Here is a 23,144-nt window from a genome sequence, read left to right as displayed (position 1 = left end):
TTTTATTTATGATCTACTGTATAGGATTTTATATATGTTTTGTACTCAAAAATTCTACCCTATTAAAATAGGCATAACTATCAGTTTGGCATAATTAGAAAAATGTTATTTCTTTAATTTACATGTTTTTTCTAGGTTTAGTCATCACATTTTTAAACCAGGCTTCCTCATATATTGGGATGGGTAATTTAATATAAGAAATATCTTGATTTGTAGTTGGTTTGGCTTATTTTAATGCTTGTTTTGTCTTATTTTATTAAATCTTTTTAGGTCATCTTGAGCCCCCTGGTTGACAACAACTGCTATACAACATCAGTAGGAATTTCAATAAAACCTCTTCTGGATTGATTTTAAAGCTCATATACTTCCCATGTGGGGGTAAGTACCAACAATACGTCATATAAAACTACTAGAAGATTTCTGATAAATATGACACAATATCCAAAAAGAACTCTTAAGAATCAACTAGAAATCAAATAAACCTGTATATTCAGTAGATCACATTTGACTCGATCCCATTAGATTTTGAAAAATTCCTTAGGGATTATTTTTTACCATAATATGAATGCTTTAAACAATCCTTGTAAGAACAGCAACGATTTCAATCTTGACAAATGCTCTGTTCAAAAGAAGACAGCCAAGTCACAGGAGTATTTAGATAATGTTGTTTCACTGAATACAGCTGGCACAGCAATTCAGATAGCATCGGATCTTGCCATGCGAATTGCAGGGTGTGTTTTCAATATCCAAGCCACATTTACTGTCACAATAAAGCACCCCCAAGGATGTCTGGGATGCCTGTAAAAAATTGCATCCATCAATGCTCCGTTCAAGCGATCACAAATCCAGGAAAAACGATTTGACAGCAAGGACATGGGTGTGGGTTTTTGTAATAAAACATGTTGATTGAATCTGTGCAAAATTATAAAAAACATTCTAAGGTCTTCAGATGATGGGATGGCTTCTGTTTGTCATGCTCCCGGCCTCTGCTCTGTTAAAGGCCATGCAGGCTGGGCTGGTATGACCCAGATTTGCAGACAGCTGTTTCTATGCATTGGACACACCCCAGAGAGCACAGGAGATGGAGCCATTAGAAATTAAAAGGAAACAAAGTGCGATCAGCCTTGCTGGGCTTGAAATAGCATATATGTTTTACTGCTCCTTCCTGCCAATCCTTTATTCAGCTTTTATAATTTTATTCACCCCACACAGCTGGGAATCTCGTTCTGGAGAAGGGGTGCTGGTAACAGCTTATTTGGTCTGAGCCAGAAAGCTCATAAGGCAAAATGAGTAATGAAGGTTTCCACCCATGCGGTATGACTAACATTTTAGAGACATCACATCCTTGGAGGAAAAACACTGCTTGCATGTAGAATTCAAACATGGCAAGGGCTGCTTCACAATGCTGAAGTAAATGTGTTTGACAGTCAATCCCTGCAGACATGAACTGCAATTATATAATGTGTTGCTTGAGTTTAGAACTACACAATGCCAAAGGTAGTTGAAATTCATGGTTTGCGTTCACCACACATGCTACATTTTAAGCGAGAACATTATGAGTGTGATAATGCTTTTGTACAAGTTCTATAAACTAGGAAACTAGAAGTTAATATGAGTACGCTTTAAAAAAAATATGAATAATACAGTAAAAAAAAGGCAGCTGTGGTTGCCAGAACTTTACTGTACAAATACGGCAGCTACATTTTACATTTTCACCTTAAATTTACAGTGAAAAAACAAACAAAAAAAAACATGCATTTCATTAACTTAGGTCATGTTAACTACCAAATCACTCAAATCTGTTTTTACCTTTATAATACTGGCAACCATCATTAAAAAAAAAACTGGTGGTTAGACAAAAGAAAGCCAAAGTTCATCACATGTAGCTTTTACTCAAGCTGAGGTAAATACACAAGCTGACGCACACAGTGTCATACACACAAACACAAAACACCATCATGGTAACACACACAACACTAAAATAATGCAATAAACATGAATTTAACATTAACAACATAAAATGTAACATAAAACCCTATATAGATGATAAGAAAAAACTAAGAAAAGAAACTTCTTAGTAGAGTATTCTCCGTATAAAGTCCCGTTAACAGGTTTTTACTGTAGCATTTTTACGGCCATTAAAATTACAATAATTTTTTACAGTGTTACATTTTAGACACAATATTGACAGTTACTTAGTGTTTTTTGCTTAATCAGAAAAAATTACAAACAAAGCTACAACAGAGGGAACTGTTGAGTCTCTGTGGACACACAGTAACATTTATTTTCCAAATGAATCAGTGGCTGTGGCTGTGTCCGAAATCACCCCCTATACCCTTATCCACCTTATTTTTCAGGTAAGAGCGGGCGCAGCCATTTATAATTTTAATGTGTCTGGCTTCTACTGTCATCCGCTCCCAGTTATGTAAGGGATAATGTATAGCGAGGCGGTTGTTATAGCGAATAACAACCCCGACAGGCTGAACGGTCGCGGAGGGGTCTTGAATCAGCCTGAAGGGGTTGTTATTCGCTATAACAACCGCCTCGCTATACATTATCCCGCTTATTACATGGCTACCTACAAAATAACTAAATAATTTGACACAAATTATTGATTTAAAAAGGAGTTTATTGATTTAAAAACAATTGTATTGCTTCCGCTAAAGAAAATAGTCCGTTCCGCGTCCATAGCGACTCTCTGTTTTTCATGGCAACGGTGTGTTAAAATTCGCAGCGGTCTGTTATCAAGAAATAACAGACCGCATTTACACTGGGATTCAACCAAGCCATGTAATAATTTTAGATAAGTGTTTTTTAGATCAGAAAGTGTTACAGAAAATCCCTGCTTTTCTGTAGCAGTCATACAGACAACACACAGTGAAAAGTCTCTGTGATTTTTGTCTGTGTGTATCAGCACTTTTGAAGCAACAAAAAGGTATATAACTATTATAGCCTACACCTTAATCAAATGGAAGTTACCGTGAGAAATGTGACACGAGAGTCTTTATAAAAGCCAACAGGATTTCGGCATACAGCATTGATATCATTCATCTGAAAGTGTTGTTAGCAACATGCACATATTTCCTGAGCATTAGCACGACACCGTCAGCTGGATATAGAACATCTACAGTGACAGTTTCATTAAAGTCTTTCAAACATTTGTCTCTCATTCTTGTAATATGAAGTTGCTTTTGTGCCAAAGCGGCAAAGCTTCTCTCTCATCTGCGTGCACTTGTCTACTTTGTGGAGTGACACGAGCAGCTGCATCTGGGCGCCTTTTCAGAGTAGGAAGCCGATACTCATGATGTCATGATTAAAAGAATGCTGAAAAGACCGAGTGTAACTGTAAGGTATTGTTTGGCATGCTAAGTCCCGGCTCCTGGGGTGAGCTGTGGTTTTCATGCCCTGAAATGGCATGCATGTTGCGGTTGATAGAGGCTGACGCCCGCACTCTAGAGGCCTCAGATTCACAGACTACGCAAACCACACACGGGTAGATGAAAATGGAGTGTGGGTGCATTCAGAACGAGAAGACGGTGCATATTAACGGGAGTTTGTTTTTGTCATGCTATGCTATTTTTGCACAGTCGCTAGCAAACTTCAAAGCCACTTCCATGCAGGGTTTTTGCACACGGGTACAATGCACATTGCTCTTTGTTGCATAAAACCTAACTTCCTTTTATTCCAGCAGCTGCTGAACATGATGATTACTGTGATTTAGTAATGAGTAAAACGTTCGACTGTTGTTGATTTCAATGGTTTGTGCAGCAATATAGCCTGTTTAAGCCATCATCCTCTTTCTGTCAAGCTTTATGCTGCCTTCCTGATGTATATATGTCAATATTCCACGACACATTTACCAAACCGAATAAAATATATACAAATAATAACCTTGATCGTGGTCAGAAGCAATGAAATATTATTTTTTATCCCTAATGCATGCACTTGATATTTTTCAAATCCATGCAGGTTTACAGAAATTTAGGCATCCATCATCCCGGTCATAGTTTCCCAAGAGATCAATAATGCAAAATGACACTTTTTATATGCAGGCTCAAAGCGAAAGCCTTCCATTTTCTGTGTGATTTATTTCTGTGCTAGAAGCTGTCACCTTCCATCACAGCAGCTTTTATCACTAAATAAAAAGCCGTGCTATAAATCGCAAGCATCGTGGGTCGATGTATCACAATGCACTGATGCTCACGCTGTGCCACAGCAATCCTGCTCTTCATCTGACCAATTTATTCAAAGCATCAGGCCTTTATTTAACACAGGAGAGGTCAGATGACCTTCCAAGGTAGGTGCGCCTGGGTTAATGGCAAACAGCTGAAGCACATCACATTGTATATCCCAGTATTCATGGCCAGCTACACTTACCATCCAGCTCTGAGTCACCTTCATGCACATAAAGACTATTCAGACTCAGATAAGCATCACGGTAGCACAAAATCAATATTGTGTTTTTGTTGCTTCATGTCCTAAAACATGTCTTTTTTGATTTGTGGTACAGTCTTTGATTGCATCACTTGAAAACATCATGCTGAATGTTTATCTTTTTTATCTTTTAAAATGTAGCTTAAGGATGACATAAAAAAATCCACACCTGTTCATTTAGATTTACGTACTGCTCTTGTATTACTATCATGCATTTACAACCATTGGCATTTATAATTAGCCATTTAATGTGACTAGGTTCCCATAAACTGTTTATTTACGATACCATGCTGCATTCGGCAGCAGTTTTAATCTTCTATGTATTGACGCAGAAAGCAAATGCATCAAACAAAATTATTTCTATTGTATGTGATTGATGACATGAGAGCAAATGAGCAAGACTGATGGAGTCCAGTAACAAAGCAGAAAATGACTGTCATTTGTCCCTCTTCTATGGATCAATACGAATACAATGAATTCTGAAAATGTCATAGGAGGGTTTTGTTCCACCGCTTGTTTGTCACGGCTCTCATAACCAAATAAAATAAGCCGACGAACAGTTTAATAGCATCTCATGCTCCTTTTTTAGGGTCTCTATGCTGTTAGTACATTCCACTTTTCAACCACAGTCAGTTCTACTACAGTAAGAAGAGTGGGAAGCTTTAACGATGGCATGCAACACTGGCATGCACATTTAAGCATTTTAAAGGCAAAAACAACATGTTTTGTGGTAAATTGAATCATAAACGGGTTTTGCTGAAACTCTATCCCAGTGCGCATGGTCTGGAAATGTAAATAAACAGATCTAACTCGTATTATAAGCCATTATAAGACAATTCCAAACCTATATTTAAAACTTCAAACGTATATTATTGCATGAAAACAATATAAGCAGCAGTGGCAGAGCTTGTGGGTACCTGAATATGTGACCCTGGATCACAAAACCAGTCACAAGTCGCACGGGTATATTTGTGGCAATAGCCAAAAATACATTGTATGGGTCAAAATGATCGATTTTTCTTTTATGCCAAAAATCATTAGGATATTAAGTAAAGATCATGTTCCATGAAGATATTTTGTTAATTTCCTACCATAAATAAATAAAACATTTATATTTGTAAGTGAATGCAGCACAATCACGAACATAAATGGACAACTTTAAAGGTGATTTTCTCAATGTTTCGATTTTTTTGCACCCTCAGATTCCAGATTGTCAAATAGTTGTATCTCGGTCAAATATTGTCCTATCCTAACAAACCATACATCAATGGAAAGCTTATTTATTCAGCTTTCAGGTGATGTATAAATCTCAATTTCAGAAAATGTACCCATAAGACTGGTTTTGTGGTCCAGGGTCACATATGTGAAATGCCAGGGAATAAGAAAACTAAAAAAATGATTTCACTTGTGATTATTTGGTTGTTTTCAGTCAGGTTAATGCAGGTTCCCTTGTTTAATATATAACATTTACTTTTACCTCAGTGTTTTATGTAATTGTTGAACATTTCTTAAACTTTTTTGCTGTTTTAAAATAAAAAAAATTATCCTTTTGAATTAAAGGGTTAGTTTACCCAAAAATGAAAACTGTGTAATTAATTACTCACCTTCATGTCATTCCAAACCAGTAAGACCCAAGTGGTTTAACCTAATTTTTTTGAAGCGAATCGAGTAGTTTGTTTGCACAAAAATAAACCCCACATTATTTACCACTTTATTTATAAGTATTTATCTTCAACGCGCGTTCACGAGAGCACAGCGACACAGGGACCTGCGCCATGATGGTAGTTGAACAAACTCAGGATTGCGGGATTAGTTTCGAGTTGACAAAACCAAACCAATCCAACCAGGCTTTGTTGGTACCATGATGCTGATCATCAACTCTGTCAACTCAGGCTTTGATTCTTAGTTTAGGAGTTTAGGTTTGATATCAGTAGCGAATAGCCAATCACATGCTGAGAAAGAGTGAAACTGTGATTCATTTCTTGCGAGAGAAGCAGCGCAATTCACTTATTAAAAAAAAGTTAAAATATTAGAAACTTTAACAGATTTACACAGCAAGAAGAAAATAGCTGTCTATGAAAGAGGACAACTAAAAGAAAAAGTCTCGCATCTGTATATCAGTGCAAGTAAAAGTTGCGAAGTTAGTTTATACAGTTGATAAAAGGCATAGAGAGAATTGAACATTTAAGCTCACATGTTGTCATTTTATAGCTTCATCTATTGATTCTAAAGCGTATTTATAGTACCTTTATATATTTATTCATTTAAACTCTTCTTAATAATAATCGATGAACTAAAATTGTACATGTGTGATCGATTAAGGGTATAATAATTACATAAATAATATCTAAATCATACAAATGTTTTATTCTAAATAAGCATTAGTAAAAGCCAGACGATTTTGTCTTTAAAAATCATTTGCTATGTAGTGACCTTTAATTTGGAGTAGAAACAGGTGGAGTGACTTTATCGAATCAGACATATGTCACTTTGCTCACAGCTGATTGGTCCAAGTTCGGTTTGCAACCTCTAACCTGGAACATAACCTGCCCTAGACCAGGTTAGCCGTGGAGCGTAAGTTACTATGGCGATGAACACGGCTAAAAGCCAAACCACTTTCATGGTGCCTAAAACCCAGGGTTGGCCCAAACTAAACTGAAACCTGGCTTGCCACCTAAACCGGCTTCATGGTATAGGCCCCAGGAGTTGGAGATTAACATTTTGTAATTAAATTGGTATATTATGTTGTTGTTGTTTTTTTGCGCTAACAAACCACTCCCGTCGTTACTTTTACGATGTTGCCTATCTACCTTTGAAAGTGGTAACAGTTGTGTAGCTGTCAATGGAGGGACAGAAAACTCTCAGATTTCATTAAAAATATCTTCATTTCTGTTCTGAAGATGAACAAAGGTCTTACGGGTTTGGAACGACATGAGGGCGAGTAATTAATGACAGAATTTTAATTTTTGTGTGAACTATACCTTTGAAAAAAATTGCGCACTAAGGCCATCCTTAAAAATATTTTGGTTTGCAGTAACAGCAAAAAAAAAGAAAAAAAGGGTCGGTAGGTAGGTCTATATTTTTTTATATATATAAAAAAATAATATAAAAAAGTATATTTTTTTAATAATAAAAAAAAAATCGGGGTCGGGGGGGTCTTGAGAGAACATTTTTCACCGATGTCTAGGGGCTGTTTACACCAGGCCACTTTGCGTTTTCTCAGATCGGATTGCAATCTGATTGATCAAAACGATTCAATTATTTACACCTGGTTACATAGATGTGTGTTGTTGTTTTTTTGCGGATATAACCGATCTTTAATTCCCGCTATATGCAGATTTAATGCAGTGCACCGAAAGCAACAGTTATTATTTTATTGGTCAACAGCTAAAATTTCTGAATCAAAGCCCGCAATAAGAGAAAGCGGAAACAGCCCTGGTAAGATCATTTCGTTTCTTTACATTTAATGAAGATGATCGTGTGTTAAGCGTCTGCGACTTACTTTCACTTTGATTTGCGATAGCACGTTGATGCAGCTTCTCATCTGCGGCGATGCGTGTTGCAGTAGCGTCGTCATTACTGACTAAAACATGACATGTAGCCTATATAACACGCTTTCACATGTTTATTTTTTAATAAACCATAATCAACAACATATAAAAATTAAATAATCTTTAGAGTAAAGCCGCAGCCATCATTACCAAGCGCGAACCATTGACAGTGAATGAAACGGAGCGATCTTAGCCTGCAGGCCGTAGTGTGACAAGCGTAAACCTGGTGTAAACATAATGACGCGCCACGAGTTTTTATTTAAAAGAAAGAACGTAGCTTATGTTTGTATGTATGTCTAAGCAATTTATATTCACAATACTTAATAACTAATATTATTTTATTGCATTTGTATTAGTTGTTTGAAGAGTTAAAAAAAAATTGGTCGGTCTTAACGCAAGTTTACAACCGGCAAGTCGGTCGGACTAAAAGGGAAAATAAATAAATAATTGGGTCGGTACTAAATTGACAGGGTCGGTCGGGTTACGGCAAACAAGAATATTTTTAAGGATGGCCTAATGAATTGGGTGGAATTGGGGGAAGGGCCTGAAGGGGGTTGGTTTAAAAACACAACTTTTTATATTTAATTGTAATTTTAAAAAAGTAAAGTAAAATAAAATAACTGCGTTACAGCAAATCATTTTACAACACTCCCTGGTCTTCCCTATTTATGACCTGTAAAGTAACCTACAAAAAATGGCTCATGGCATTTATTTAATTAGCTATAGCTATTTTTCCCCAAAATAATATTTCTATTCAAAAGCCATGTTCACTTAATTGACTGTGACACCCACTAAAACTCCACCATAGATGAGCAGCAGAGATAAAGCATGTTTTTTTCCCCTGAAAATCAACCTCTTTCTTCAGAATCTTTCATGCGTCTATTTACGGTTATGTTGTTCCCGTGACTTTTTTTTCAACCATCGCCGTCCTCAGAACACAGTGCCAGCTTTGTGCTATTTAAAGATGGTGGGAACAACAAAGTGCGTGAACATTCTGATTTTGTGTACTTTTCATTATATTCCCTTTGTACCTAGCAGCTGTTTAAAAGGAACAAGATCTTTTTCCCATCAAAGATAAAGCAAAATAATTTCCCCATATCACGGAAACATACGGTCCAGGCGTTGAAAGATACAATAGCGTACAATTAAAATCAGAAGCACTAGGAACATAAATATGCATTCTACAATCTCATCTCATCTGTAATCCACATCAGCAAGCATGTAATCAGCTAGTCTTTCAATGGAGTTTGTTAAATAAATAAAGAAATGACTTTAAAATGATACTATTCTCAACTCCGAAGCCCTAAAGAACTCTTTTGATATTAAGGTTTAATTGCAGCTCTGATGTGCATCAGATCAGAGTGTTATTTGCATATAACAAAACACAAACTTGCATAAACAACATCATTACAGCAACAGTACATTTAATCTCGCTATTAAGCGTCGGAACCCAAGCACACTTACAAGAGGGGGAAAATGGCTTAAAAAGCCAATCTGACGTGATATGTTTATGATCACAGAGCTTAAATCAAAGCACGTCGAGGGACTCCAAATGCAACCGTGCTGTATTGCGAATAATGAATGGTCAGATAAGTCTTGAAATATTAATTCAAGATAAGGGGTACATTGTGGCTATGACAGTTGTGTTGCGTGAGGGCCTTATTTCCCCACGCTGAGGACTGAGTGTCGTGTGTGCGAACTCAGCCAAACCTCAAGGGGAGAAGATGGACTTAAATTCTGCTCTGGCAACAAAATTCAATTCTGACTGACACTTGAGGACCAGAAGTCAGTTGAAGCTGGCAGAAAAAGAGAGCGGGAAGGTCACGGGAGGTCAGGCGTGCAGGGTTATTGGGGAAGAGCTCATGTATGTGCGTAGCTCGGCTCCGGCTGAAACCTCTGAAGCATTGCCCTTTTGAAAGTCTGCATCTCAACCACTGAGGTACACTGCTGGTTTGTGATGAACCCAGGGATAATACAAAGCCTGAGTTAATTAAAAATGTCAAACGCTCTCCCACCCACATTGAACACCCCTTCAATAGGGGCTGATTTGAACTGCGTTTAATTTTTCATTGCAATAAGTTTAATTTCCTGAAAGCTCTCTCTGACCCTCAGTCTGATAGACGCTTTGTGTTAAGTCCCTGACTGGATTTCACTGGAAATGTTTAAGCCACAACAACATTCTTATTCCCAACGTTTCTTTCCAGAGGAAGATTAAGGTTTTACAAATGGATTTGCTGTAGTCCTTGTACTAAAAACTGGAAAATAAGAACTAGTTTTGAAAAATAAGTCACCAAAATTCTGAGTTATAGATGAATTTATTTCTCTTATATATATTATTTTATTTTGCTGATCATTTCTAAAGTTATATATATATATATATATATATATATATATATATATATATATATATATATATATTCTTTTTTTTTAAATGTATGAATGTCCAAAAAATTTTGTCTAAAGTTTTGAAGACTTTGAATTTCAAATATAACTGCCATTAATATCTGTTGTGGCAGGTATAATGCTAGTTATTAAATACAATAATTTACAATAAATACAATCATTCTGAAAATTAAACTGTAGGTTTAAACGATACATAGACTTTGGCTTTAAACGCTTACTATTCCTGAAAGCTAAAAGAATGAGACCGTAGTAGAAAGGAAAACCTTTTTACTAATACTAAAAAGTATTATAGCAATGGTAAACCCGTACAAGAATATGGATTATTATAATTAAAAAAAAAATTTTTTTTTTTTGCAATTGTCCCAACAACTGTTAAAAAAACGCATGAATGTCCAAATTCAGTATTCTGACATTCTTACTATAAGTCTGTCAAAGTTCAGCTTTTGACACATTTCTTAAACCACAAGTTGGCAGTTAAATATAGTTTGTGAGTTATCAAAGAAAATGATCTCGCCTATTGATTTCCTTTTAAAATAAAAAGACGATTATTAGATCTAGTGAAATATGCGCCATGAATATCACATCTCACTGTATGATCTTTTTTTGCGCGTTTAGATCAGTCTGGTCTACCGGCCGTTCTCTTGTCACTCACAGACAGACGCTGCACAGGGGAGAGAGCAGACTGACAAAAGGCAAACAAACTCATGAATAAAAGAGCCATGAATACATGTGATGGTGTAAAGTGGGTTGGGACACGCTGGCTGGAATGTGAATATCCTGGGGTGTATTTGATCCAGCGCCCATAGCACACACAGACAGTGCATGATGAATGTTGCCCAGTGAGAATTAAAAGCTGTCATAGGAGCGGCCCAGCACACTGAGATTAAGCCCCAGAAGGGCTCGACATCCTGGGAAGGTCTCTGAGCTCTGTGGCAGGTTGTCTCACTCGCCTGTCAAGCGCTGAGTTGTCACTGCTTATAAGACCGAAGGCACAGGAAGGCAGAAAGCTATTCCCTGAGGATTTCTACCAAGGATCTCTAAAAAAAATGCGAGTCTGTAAAGCGCAATAAATTCTGTATCCAAACATATATTTCACATTAATGCTATTCAGAAGACAAGCAGATTTTCTCTTGTTAAGTGATGTAAAATAGGGTTGTCTTTTTTTCTTTTCACTAGAGATCTCTAAGCTGTTTATTTACCTTTGGATGCACTGGAGTATTTTCCCAGTAAGCAGTTGTGCCTCCATAAAGTGCAGATAAAGCCGTAAAGTAGATTACATCTGCCCCAGGCAACCAATGTAAAGCATTTCTGTGACTGAAATCACAGATATAGGAAAACCAATGGAATCAAACAGGCACGGCTGAACTTAAGGGCATCATTTTTACTTGTGCATGGCGATTCTTGAAAAAAATGTTGTATAGGTTAGCTCTGCCAGATGGAAGTGGTCAAACAACCATTCTCTTAAAATATCAGGCTGGCATTCCCCTTGCACTGCCCGTCTCTGCTTAAATTTCCAGTTGTTTAGCATAGCTGTCAGCAAATATGATTAAAATATATTTAAACAGAAGGTTTTCATCTTTTACACAAGCAGACATAATAGCCGGCTTTATGCATGACATCATCATTATAATAACATGCCTGCTGAAATATTAAAAATGAGGATTTCTTGATTTTTTTTTTTTTTTTTTGATGTGAATCATTTTTACTATAATTTCAAACACGTATGGCTTTATTTGTCCAATGTATTAGTGAACATATGATTTTTAAATAATTAAAAAAATAAATGGGAAATGATATCACAACATCTTTACTACACTTAGTGCACAGCACTGGCATTACTTTGCCCTTGACTGTAAATTATATCTGTTGATAAACAGTAATCTTTATTGCTGATGGAGTAGAAAAGATTGCACTTTTGGCTAGCATCCACAACACTGAGCTTATTGCAGAGTTAGTGCAAAGGTAGATGCTTTGGTTTGTCTATTTTATGGAGGTTTTTCCCCGTCCACACTTTTATGAATGGGGAGGTCTTACCTTCCCTGAAAGAGAGGTGAATTTCTTTTGCACGTATTGTATGAAAATTATCGGGTAATAAGTTTGAAAAGTTGAGTTTAGCCAGCTGTTAAAATATCAAGGTTAGATACAAGTATGTTGAATTGCATGGCTGGCTAAGGTCAGCTCTCTCCTCCCCCTTTTTCAGGACCTTGAGAAATGAAGCCCACTGACAAACACCACAGTGTGTGGCCGCTACCTTTAGATGGCGCTGTTTCTCACGACACTTTCGCATTTTTTGCGTTGAACCACGATCTTTTCATCATAATAAAGGGCGTATTTTATCATTAATGAGCTGGTGACATAATAATTGTGCAACAATTTCGACTCAATGGTATGACAACAGCAGGCAGGGTGAAATCATCACGAGTTGGTCTTCTTTATCTTCCACAAGCCTGTGATCGATCATCAATGAGGTGTTTGCTAAAGCTAGTATTAACAATTATCTGCCATTTTATGCACTATTATCCACTGAATTTACACACAGTGTACCAAACACTCCCATTCTATAAAAATCAATTTATTAGTATTCCATTCTTCTCAAACCACCCGAAAACACGTAAAACAAAACATGTACGGCATCAGATATGTTTGAGATTGTTAAAGAGATTGCCACAACAATCTTTTATCTCTCTCTCTCTCTCTCTTTCTCTCGCGCGCGCACACACACACACACACACACACACACACACACACACACACACACACACACACAGGCTTCTATGAGTCATCTGATTCAAAAGCAACAGAGGCTGTGGGAGGCAGATCTTATCTTTATTTTATAGAATTGACCTTTTGCTAAACTGGCAGAGGCAACATTATACTATCATATCTTTGGTTACAATAAGGTAGGGCTTTTGTTACTTTTGGAACCTCTTTTGGTAAAAATGTGTCTGCCAAGAACATAAAAGTCTATTGTTTTAGGAAACTGATCCCTCATGATTGTAGGATATTTTCCCAGCATGCTTAAAAATAATAATAATAAAAATAAATAAAAATTCACCCAGGCAAGATTCAATGTTTGTTTACCTAACATATACTTTTCGGCTATATAATATGCCATATATATTCCTCATAAAAATCCTGCCAAAGGGAGAAAATTTAAAACACTCGGACATACTTTATACTCATTATACTTTCTGGAATTTTATTTACTAGAAATTTGATTATTCATAACATTTATTTTCGTGGAATTGTGAACACACACCATATTTCAAATGAACTACAGTAGTCAACATTTTAAGTGGATCAAAAAAGTTAATCAAAGTTGTCCTAAGAAAAGAACGGTATTGTTCAAAATTCATGTATAACTATGCTGAAAGGTTTTGATCCACTTTAAATGTTTACCATGTACATGATGCCTCAAGTCAGATGTCAATAGTGTCCAATACTAATAATGTTTGCTTATTCACAAATGTGTATGTATATATGGGCTTATATAACAGTATGGCTTGTCGATGGTGATTGTGTTTCAATGCTTTAATCCTGTCATGAATTTTCTGAGAATTTGCAATTACACTTACAAACACACCATCCATTTTATTGTACAAAGGAAGTACAAACCAGTCTGACTTGCAAATTCAGGGCATTAGTTGCTTATATTTGCACATTTCAGGAATAAGGCCTGTTACGCACATCATGCAAAATGTGTTTGTTTACATCTGTACTTTGCTTATTAAATTATTTAGTTCCCTTCTGGTCTGAATAAACAAAGATTTGCATCGCTCAAAAGTCTTCATGTCAAGCCCTGCATTATAATTCTCATTTGATCTGAGAATTGTATAGACTCAACCATTTACTTATTTTAATAAACTAACTTGACGTATGAGGAGAGGATGGACAATGAAACTGGCACAATTCTCATATAATTTTTCATTTTATTTTTGCCCTCATCTGAAGCCTTCAGAGACTCTAACATGTTGTAAACTGACTGCAAGTTGAAGCAATGTGTGTTAGTAAATTAAATACACCAGACATTTATCTTTTAAATGTATTTAATAACTTTTTGTTTGGAGACATTGATTGCACTTTGCTTTAAAGCATATAAAATATTCTGATCAAATATAAATATTTGTGTAATAAAATAATGGGTAAAATACAATAATAGGCTCATGCTAGAGTTTAATGTGCTAGTCCCTCAACATATTTTTCTTGGATACATAATATAATATACTAGGCTACTAAATGAACGCCTAGGCTTAAAAATATTTAACAATTATAAATTTCCTTTATCAATAACCATGAAATGCAGAACCATTAAAAACATAAGCCTAGTATGTGTCAAATGTTTATTTCCACGACTCGCATTCAACACCCACCTTAACAATAGAGATGATGGGTCTTCGAGAACAATGGACGAAAGAAAGGATCCTAAATCAACAATCCATGCTGATTTTAGGCATTGGGAAAGGCGCACGTATGCAACCAACATCCAAAGGAAAACAGGTATTTTATCAGTAGAGTTAAAATTGCCAACACGAACAAACCCGACTGCGTCTGCCATTTGCTGTCGCTCCGCTGCTCATTAATAACGAACGCGTTCAGAGAGCCATGAAGCTGTAGGGCTGCACTGATGACCATGCGTCGTCTCGAGACCAACGGTTTCCACAGCATATCAGCGCTATTGTTCCCGCGGGTCCTTGGAGAAAACCACCAGTCCTGAAGCTCAGCTTTTCCAGAAAGTGTTGTCATTTTGGTAGAGGTTGCAACTGAGGCATGGTCTTTTAAAACCTGACAATTAACGTAGGTCTTTTCCTCCTGTGTGACCCGTTTCCACTGCCTTCACGAGGACGCCTTGAAACCGCCTCACTGGTGAGGCGCACCAAGGGGCGGTTAGAAACCGCACCAGTTTTTTTTTCTAATCATCTTTTTTTTTTTTTCCAGTGTGGAAAGGTCTCGTGAGCTGATCGATTGATCACCTAGGGTTTGCGGTTCAAGTTCAGATGAAATCGTGATGTCATGCTTCAATGACTGACTTTGGAAGTGAATGAGTGGTTCAGAAAACTGGAAAAATAATCTTTGATATTTATTTCTTGAGCTTGTTTCACAGGCGGTGATTTGTCGTATGCAAACCATCACACCCGGTTAATTAAATTTAAATAAATAACACGCCCTCGGTAAAGTGGGTTAGAGGATCTCATATGTGTTCACACTTTTTTCAAACTTTTTATTGCCAAGATAGAACCTTCAAATAAGATTATATTTCCATGTATAAAAAACCCATATAGCCTACTTTGTGGAAAAAAATATATTAAGCTTGTGATAAATTAAATAATAAAAATTGTATGGCCATTATACAAAAGCCAAAGCTTTTAACAAAAGCTAAAACTAAAAACATTATCTGGAGATATGGTTTGACAGGTTATTTTCCCGATTGTCTTGCATCCTTAATGTGAAGACGACTGTATGAAGAGACACAAACTATTCTTGAATGTATGTGTCGCTAAACTTAAATAGGCTAAACTTCATTTTATTCAGTTAAAAACTAAGGCTCTCAGTATAATAAATTATGTTTGCGTTCTCGGGATTTCCGATACCAGAATGGAACGGTAAAAAGATCAGATAATAAAAGATAAAGTGTTGAACATAATAAATATATTAGATTAACGAGTAACTTTGGCTGCTTTTTCGCTGAACCCCAAGACCCCATTGCGATACACGGACGGACCCAACTTCGAAAATCCCTGGTTTGAGCTTCTAAGTAGGCCTACTACTACAACTCATACCGTGAATGCTTGAGAGATTGGACTAGTGTGTGTTCATTGAGTTAGCTATAACCCAAGTCCGCATCCGTCTTTTTTTAATGAGTCGAATTTGAGCGGCCTTGAAACTGCCCTCCAAAAATTCTTCGCTTGTTTTTGATCATCGAAGTCTTGAAGGAAGGGGAGCTTGAAACAGTTCAACCTCCTTGTTCCATAATTGGTTTTATAGAGCTGGAGAGGAGCCCAAAGTGTTTACATGGAGTTGATTGACACATCTGTAGACCAATCACATGCTTCGCCGTAGAACGTGTCGGGTGAGATTCGCGGAGGCGGAGCTTGTTAAACAATGCTTGTTTCATTGCAGAAGAGTTTACCGAGCGCTACAGTGGTTTGAACGCAGGGCCTTCCCCCCCGTATGTGCTTTCGCTCTGCGTAACTACGGATGGTTTGTAAATGGAGTCTAAGAAATTTTCCACCACACGTCTCACGGATTTTGCGAAGAAACTGGATTTTATAAACTGAGTCGCCATTTCAAGTAAGATGTCGCCAGCCTTATCTCCGTCACACAGTAACATGATGTTTATGAAGCAAAATCGGAGACACTTCTTTTTAAAAAGAATGAGCTGCTTTCGCGATGAAAAGGCGGGGGATAGTTTGACTATCAAGCTTTAGTACTGCTTTTTCTGCAACGCATTAAACCGTGTGTTCGAGCGATTAACGTTTGGGCGTAAAAGTTTCGTTGCTGGAAATGGAAACGGGAAAGTTTGAAACGTGGCTGTCGATCGGCTTGGTGTTGCCATCGTGAAGCGTGGCTGTACAACATACGCGTGTTTAAACTTTGATTCGTCGTGATTTTCATTCGTGTTTGTTTTCGTACCGATTACTTAACCTTGGCATTTGCAGCAACGTTCAAGCTACTAAAAGTTGCCGTGCGAAAAGGTCAGTCGAATAAGGCGCTATTACAGTTCCTGAAATAACAAACACTACAACTTCATAACGTAATGCGTTAAATCATAATAGGAAAGGAAGAAGTGGAACCGCACAAATTATATTTTAGTAGCTAACGCTACCATCTGTTTGAAGTTAATAACGCCTAAAATTACCGATGAGGCTGCAATGACATACTGTTCAGAAGGGTATTACATGATTCAAACTGTTTGTATCTGCATTCAAATCTAGTTATACTAGATACTACCGTCATAATTTAGATATTTATATATATATTACATACTTATGTGCATTATGCCGTAGCAGCCCATTTGCAGTAGACAAACCTGGTTTGTTTTCATAAACCTTTCGCAGAGGTAACTTAAATAACAGTCCGTTAAAAGGTAGCCTACAATAAGCAAAAAAGAAAATAATAGCCTAGTGTTTTATAACCATCAACATGTTTAGTTTACCTAGATGGACACCAACCAGACATTCGTAAATGGTGGTTGTTTACATGCGTCCGTTTTCTCGAAATATTTTGTTTTTGTTATTTCGTGCACGTCGCGCGTTGAAGCGCGTACACGGACCGTTCTTGACCGTTACTAGCCTACGAGGAATATATGTTTGTAATGCGTTTAAATGGGCTTATAGTTCACTTATTGCGCGAATAATCGGTCAAGTCCCCACCAAAAGGCTCGGTTTTCGCCCAGTATACTGCCTGCATGCAGATTACGCGAGGCATTGCCGTCTGTTGATCCTAAAACAGACTTTTCGAGAGTGATATTAAACGGTTTTTTTATGTCTGTTTGCAGCCTCACCGCTCGCACTTGAGAAGATTACTCTCTTTTTCCAATGGTCTAGTTGAGAATAAAACTGCGTCATAATTACAGCACTGCTTGTGTTCATCTCCCATGTAATTTTGGATTCAGTTCGGTAACGTTAGTGATCCGCAGCTATCAAGAATATTTTCTTCTGTTTTGTTTTTGTAGGTCGGCAGAATGCCGGATAAGGACACTGATTTCCCTGGGAATCTAGGGACATTATAGCCATTAAGACTGGCTCTTTCGGATTACCCCGATCGGACTGTTTCTTTGATCAAGTTGGGTCATTGTGGATGATGGATGGCCGAGACTTCGGACCCCCCAGATCTGTTCACGTACCGCCGCCCCATCTCTCGGGGCTGCCCATGGAGTCACACCGACTCGGCGCGGCCGCTGCGGCCGGCAGAATACCACCGTCTCCCGGCCATCTGGGCGCGGGCCACCCGGCGGCTCTACACACTGGGAAATATCTCTCATCGGCCATGAACCTACATTCTCACCACAGTGAGTTAGGTTTTAATTGTCCTCTTTTCAGTAAACAGCATTTTATTTGTTTTTAAAGTTAAAACTATAACGTCGCTTTCTAACTTTTCTAGCGTCTTGTAAACAATTTGCTGTGCTGTTCGTGTCTTCGCATTTTTTATAGCTTGATAAGACTTTACAGAAATATGGGAAGGAATAAATAATGTTTAATAGTGTTAATAATTAGTTAATGCATCCTGTTAAGTTTATGCGGAGGGTAGTGTATGTGCGCTAACACTTAAAATACGTACACTAATGAATATTCACAAAGCAATACTCGCGTTCGGCTACAGAAATGCACTTTCTCATTAGCGTTCAGCTGTCGTTATAAACATTTATGCGAACAGTTGTTTTTAAAAGCAGTAGACTAGCAGCGTTAAAATCACCCTTGTAATAATTCTTATCTGTTCGCTCGCAAACATAAAAAAAAAATACTAAAACCACGGAGAGTAATGCATTTTGTCATGACTTCAAATTCAGCTGTTTGAGTAAAGCACGAGGTGTGTTTTGGGCAAAAGACCTGATGTTTTAACTAGAAAATCGAAAATCGCCAGTATAGATTTATGACTGATATTGCCCCATTTGTTTTCCACCCCCCCCCCCCCCCCCTTCACTGGCTGGGGCAAACACTACAATTATTGCTCTTCTCGAGTGAACTATTGCCTTCCCTGTCACTCATTTAAGGCGCAGTGTCTGACCATTGTGTTTAGAAATGCTCTTTGAAGTCCACCCTGCATATTGTGTTTGCTGAGATGCATTTTGTTCTGTAAGTGTTATGAAGGTCTTATGCAGAATGTATAGGGCTGAATTTACTGTTGTAACATGTTGATATGTATAATCATATGGGATTTAGTCATGATAGGCTATTTGTTGTAGTTCTTTATTAGGGGAAACATCTGTATGTTGTGGACATTATAAGATGCCTAAAGAGAAACAAATTATTTTTGAAGTTAAAATGTCATACCTAATGATCCTTTTCAGGCAAAATCCACTAATTTGTACTGCATATAGACAAGTTTACTGTGTTTAATTGGGTGGTGAGGAGAACATTGTGTTGCAATGTCCCTTCAAGGATGCAAAAAAGCTTTATTGTGAGGATATTGAGCTCAGAGAAAGAACTCATGGTGTATTATGTATTTCTGCATAGATTTGTGTTTCTGTTACTGACTCTGAGTTATTGTAAAATGGTGGCTTCTGTCATGTGCACTAATTGAAATGAATGTGTTATAGCTTATATCGCTAAAATAGTTCAGTAGCTGTTGTTGTTTATTGTTATAGTTGTTAAATACTAAATTGGTCTTCATTTAACAAAGAACAGCGTTAATGATGCAACCTAGAATAGCTGCCTTGTGTCCTGGGGCTGGACCCAATGCAAATTACTTGTAACAAATGTAGAAAAAACCTCCATAAGGCTGTCACAAATGACAACAATGCTGGGATTGTTTGGGGAAGAAGAAGAAATCAGTGATGTTCCAGTTTTAAAATAAAAAAGGTGTTCTGTGTTTCTTTTCCTTTTACCCCATCCACTAGATGTTTCACTCTGCAGATGTCAAAGAACCTTTAGATCTCTTAAGAAAGGAGATTTCATTTTGTTTAGGGGTGTGTATTAGATGTTCGACAGTTTACCCAGCCATATTTCCCATCTACCCGAGAGAGTTTTGTATTAGTTTTAGTCACCCTAACCTTCGACTACCATGACATTTTTCCATCATGTTATTGGATGCATTACACTGATAAGATTTGGGTAGTGTAATAAATGATATCACTGCATCTGACAACACCTTACCATTGGATGATTAACTTTCAGAGATGATGGTTTTATTATTATTGCCTTGAGCTTTGAGTCATCTATTTTTTTTAAGAATAAAAAAAAAAGAATTTAGTTGCGTTGTAAAAATACGCATCTAACTTGCAATTTCTTACAATAATCATTAGAAACAAGACCTTTTAAAGGGCATGTGGAGCTCTTTACCCACAAGCCCAAATATATGCTCTTGTTTATTTTTTTTTATCTTGCCATTATGGGTGCTAAAACTGCATATTGAAACTAAATAAGTTGTAAGTTGTAATAAAAAAAATACAACTAAAACTGTTTGTGGCACTAATCTACCACACAATGTCTTTGTAATTGTAATTCTGTATAAAAAAATATCATTCTGACTACATTATATAAGAGCATTTATTTTAAAACGTACCTCTTCCAAGTGGACATCACACTGACTTCTTTCTCACTGAGATGTTTGTTTGTATTTTATGACCCCTCCCCTAGTCATCTTGCTTAGTTGTAATAAGTGTCGGATACATCATGTGTTTATAGAATGACTCAGTTTCCTGGGAACTGCCTGGACATTCCATTCTTTCCAATAATAACCGTTCAATAGCCAAATTTCCTCTGTTTGAAAGAGAAAACAGATTTCAGTCTCTTGTTCTGCCGTTCACCAGATTCTATGGAATATGTTGTTTTTTCGTGAGTAGATGCATTAGTTACTGAACAGGATAGATGGAAGAGTTAAGAGCAGTATACGTAAGCATGCTAGAACTCAAATTTGTTCAATGTTCAGTATGCTGCGCAGTGTCAGGAAGTGAGGTTTTTAAATTATATTTTCAAGTGCTTTATACACGGACATGTTGAAAGTGTAAAGGAAGGCTGCTTTTGAACCCATGTCTCAGTGCCAGGTTACGAGGCTTCTGGTTTGTTGGATTTAAACCAAGTCACATGGTGGGACTTGAGGTGGCATGTGAGCAAAACTTCATGCCTGAAATTTCATGTTGAATATATGAAGATATGTAATTTGAGTTTTGTATGTACATGGCCTTGTACATGTGGGGTGGAAAGAAAGAAGCAATCTCATTTTGTGCCATATGTGTGCTTCCCAACAGATTCAGAAGTATAGCCTACTGGTTTTAACCCAGTCATTGGTAATGCTGCATTACTTACTACTGCTCTGCTCTTTGATTCTGTGAAACTTTGTAGAATTTTCCACTGTTCAGAAGAAAGAAGAAAGCAGTAGTTCTGGAGAGGATAGAACCGTGTAAATTAGTAATTTAGTTTGTTATATTGTTTGTCTCTTACATGAGTAAAGTAGCTAAAGCTAAATTAAATGTAAGTGTCGACTCTGTTTTTAGAAAGGGGTGGTTGAACCTTTAGGAGTTTTTGCACCAGCTTGTGAAGCAAACATGCACAACATTTGAACACTCGTTCCAAAAATTTCACGCATGAATCCAAGTCACCAGATGGCTGTTATTCTTGGATTTCAAAGTGACAACATTCTGTCCCTTAACTTTAATGCTTAACATTGCTGTGATGGAAACCTTTTTACTGAAATGTAGTTGCAGAGCATTTCTATAGGAAATGCTTTTTTTCCCTCCACAGATTTTATCTGTAACATGTCCTAATAGCAACCAATTTGTTTTTTTGCAATCTGACAAGGGCCCTATGCTTTATGAACTGTAAATCATCATAATGTTAATAGAACTAGTTATTTTCTTTCCTTTTTTTAGATGTATTAAAATGGGAAAATGTTATATTTAATGGCATGTTTTTCTTTGAGTAATGTACAGTTTAGATTCTTAGAACGTTGCACATTTATCTACTCGTTTGATTTGCTTCTAAAGATCAATTGATTCAAATATGTTTTGAACACCTTGATATTTACAGTGCGGCAATTTAAAAGCATCCCGCAAACACTGCAGAAATTATATGAATCATCACCCAAAGGGCCCTGCTTTTGGGCGGCTATAGGAAATGCCAGCCATCCGTTGAGAGCCTAAAGTGATGGTTTGAGAAACATGAATCCTGGAGCATTTTATTGGTATGAAACCTGCCCATCTGCTGGTCTTCACATTTAACAAGGAACATCACACTGAACGAGGAATGTAGCAAAGCATTATGCATAGCACTATATGAGTCCCCCTTTATTTTATATATGATACAATATGACGTGTAATTGGTAAACAGTGTAATTAATGCAGTTGAAAGTGATTTGCATGGGCACATTGGAACTTGGTGAATTTACTCACCTTCATGATAACTGTAGTTTAGGGACAGTAGCATTAACATGTTTTTTCTGGAAGGCGGATGAAGGAGAGAAAGCTTAAATTGTGTAATACTCAATTTCTGGGCAATGACTGACATGTTCGGAGATTGTTAAAGGATGTTAATCTACCTGAAGATTATCTGGCTTTCTAAACTTCAGAGAATGATTCACTAAGTTCGTTTTGACTTGCATTTTCTGCTTGATGGTTTTTCCTTTCTCATTGTCTTGGAGTCAGTAGTTGTCTATTATTCAGATTAAACGATCATCCATTAATTTTTTTTTACTTCCTTGTCTTATATTAGTAATGCTAGCTTTAGCATTTGTAATAGTCTTACTAATAGGGGGATGTTAATGTTTGTTCGACGTGCTGATTCTGCTGAACATGAAATGTATTGCATGAAACTTGCCTTTCTACTCCACAAAGCACTCGTTTAACAGGGTTCCCATGCAAGTTGAATTACTGAAGCATCATGGGAAAATGCAAATCTTTGCTTGATATGCCTTTGAAGTGCGCCGCCTTTTGGAATGTATGATTGATCGATTTTCATATGCCGCATCAGAGGATCCTGGAGTTGCAGCCCTACTGGTGGTTTATGGGCTGTTTTTAATAGAGGACCCTGGTGTTTGGCCTCAAGATAGGAATGACTGCCTCCACATGGTTCACTCCCCTCTAGATTTTGGGGTTGATTTTAT

At 37.1% G+C, this 23,144-nt stretch overlaps 1 protein-coding gene across 5 annotated transcripts in view; it reads left to right on the top strand.

Annotated features, from left to right (window-relative positions):
- Positions 1-16,498: 16,498 nt before the first annotated feature.
- Positions 16,499-23,144, top strand: part of tnrc18 (trinucleotide repeat containing 18) — a 67,733-nt gene continuing 61,087 nt past the window's right edge. For all 5 annotated transcript variants that reach the window (XM_081384909.1, XM_081384906.1, XM_081384908.1 and 2 more), the window contains exons 1-2: positions 16,499-16,676; positions 18,061-18,396. In XM_081384909.1, the coding sequence (XP_081241035.1) occupies positions 18,186-18,396 (211 nt within the window). In that variant the 5' untranslated portion in view covers positions 16,499-16,676; positions 18,061-18,185. The remainder of the gene's footprint in view (positions 16,677-18,060; positions 18,397-23,144) is intronic.

The sequence above is a fragment of the Scardinius erythrophthalmus genome, assembly GCF_964197995.2.
Source record: "Scardinius erythrophthalmus genome assembly, chromosome: 1".
NCBI lineage: Eukaryota > Metazoa > Chordata > Actinopteri > Cypriniformes > Leuciscidae > Scardinius > Scardinius erythrophthalmus.
This window is presented reverse-complemented; position numbering and strand designations above follow the sequence as displayed.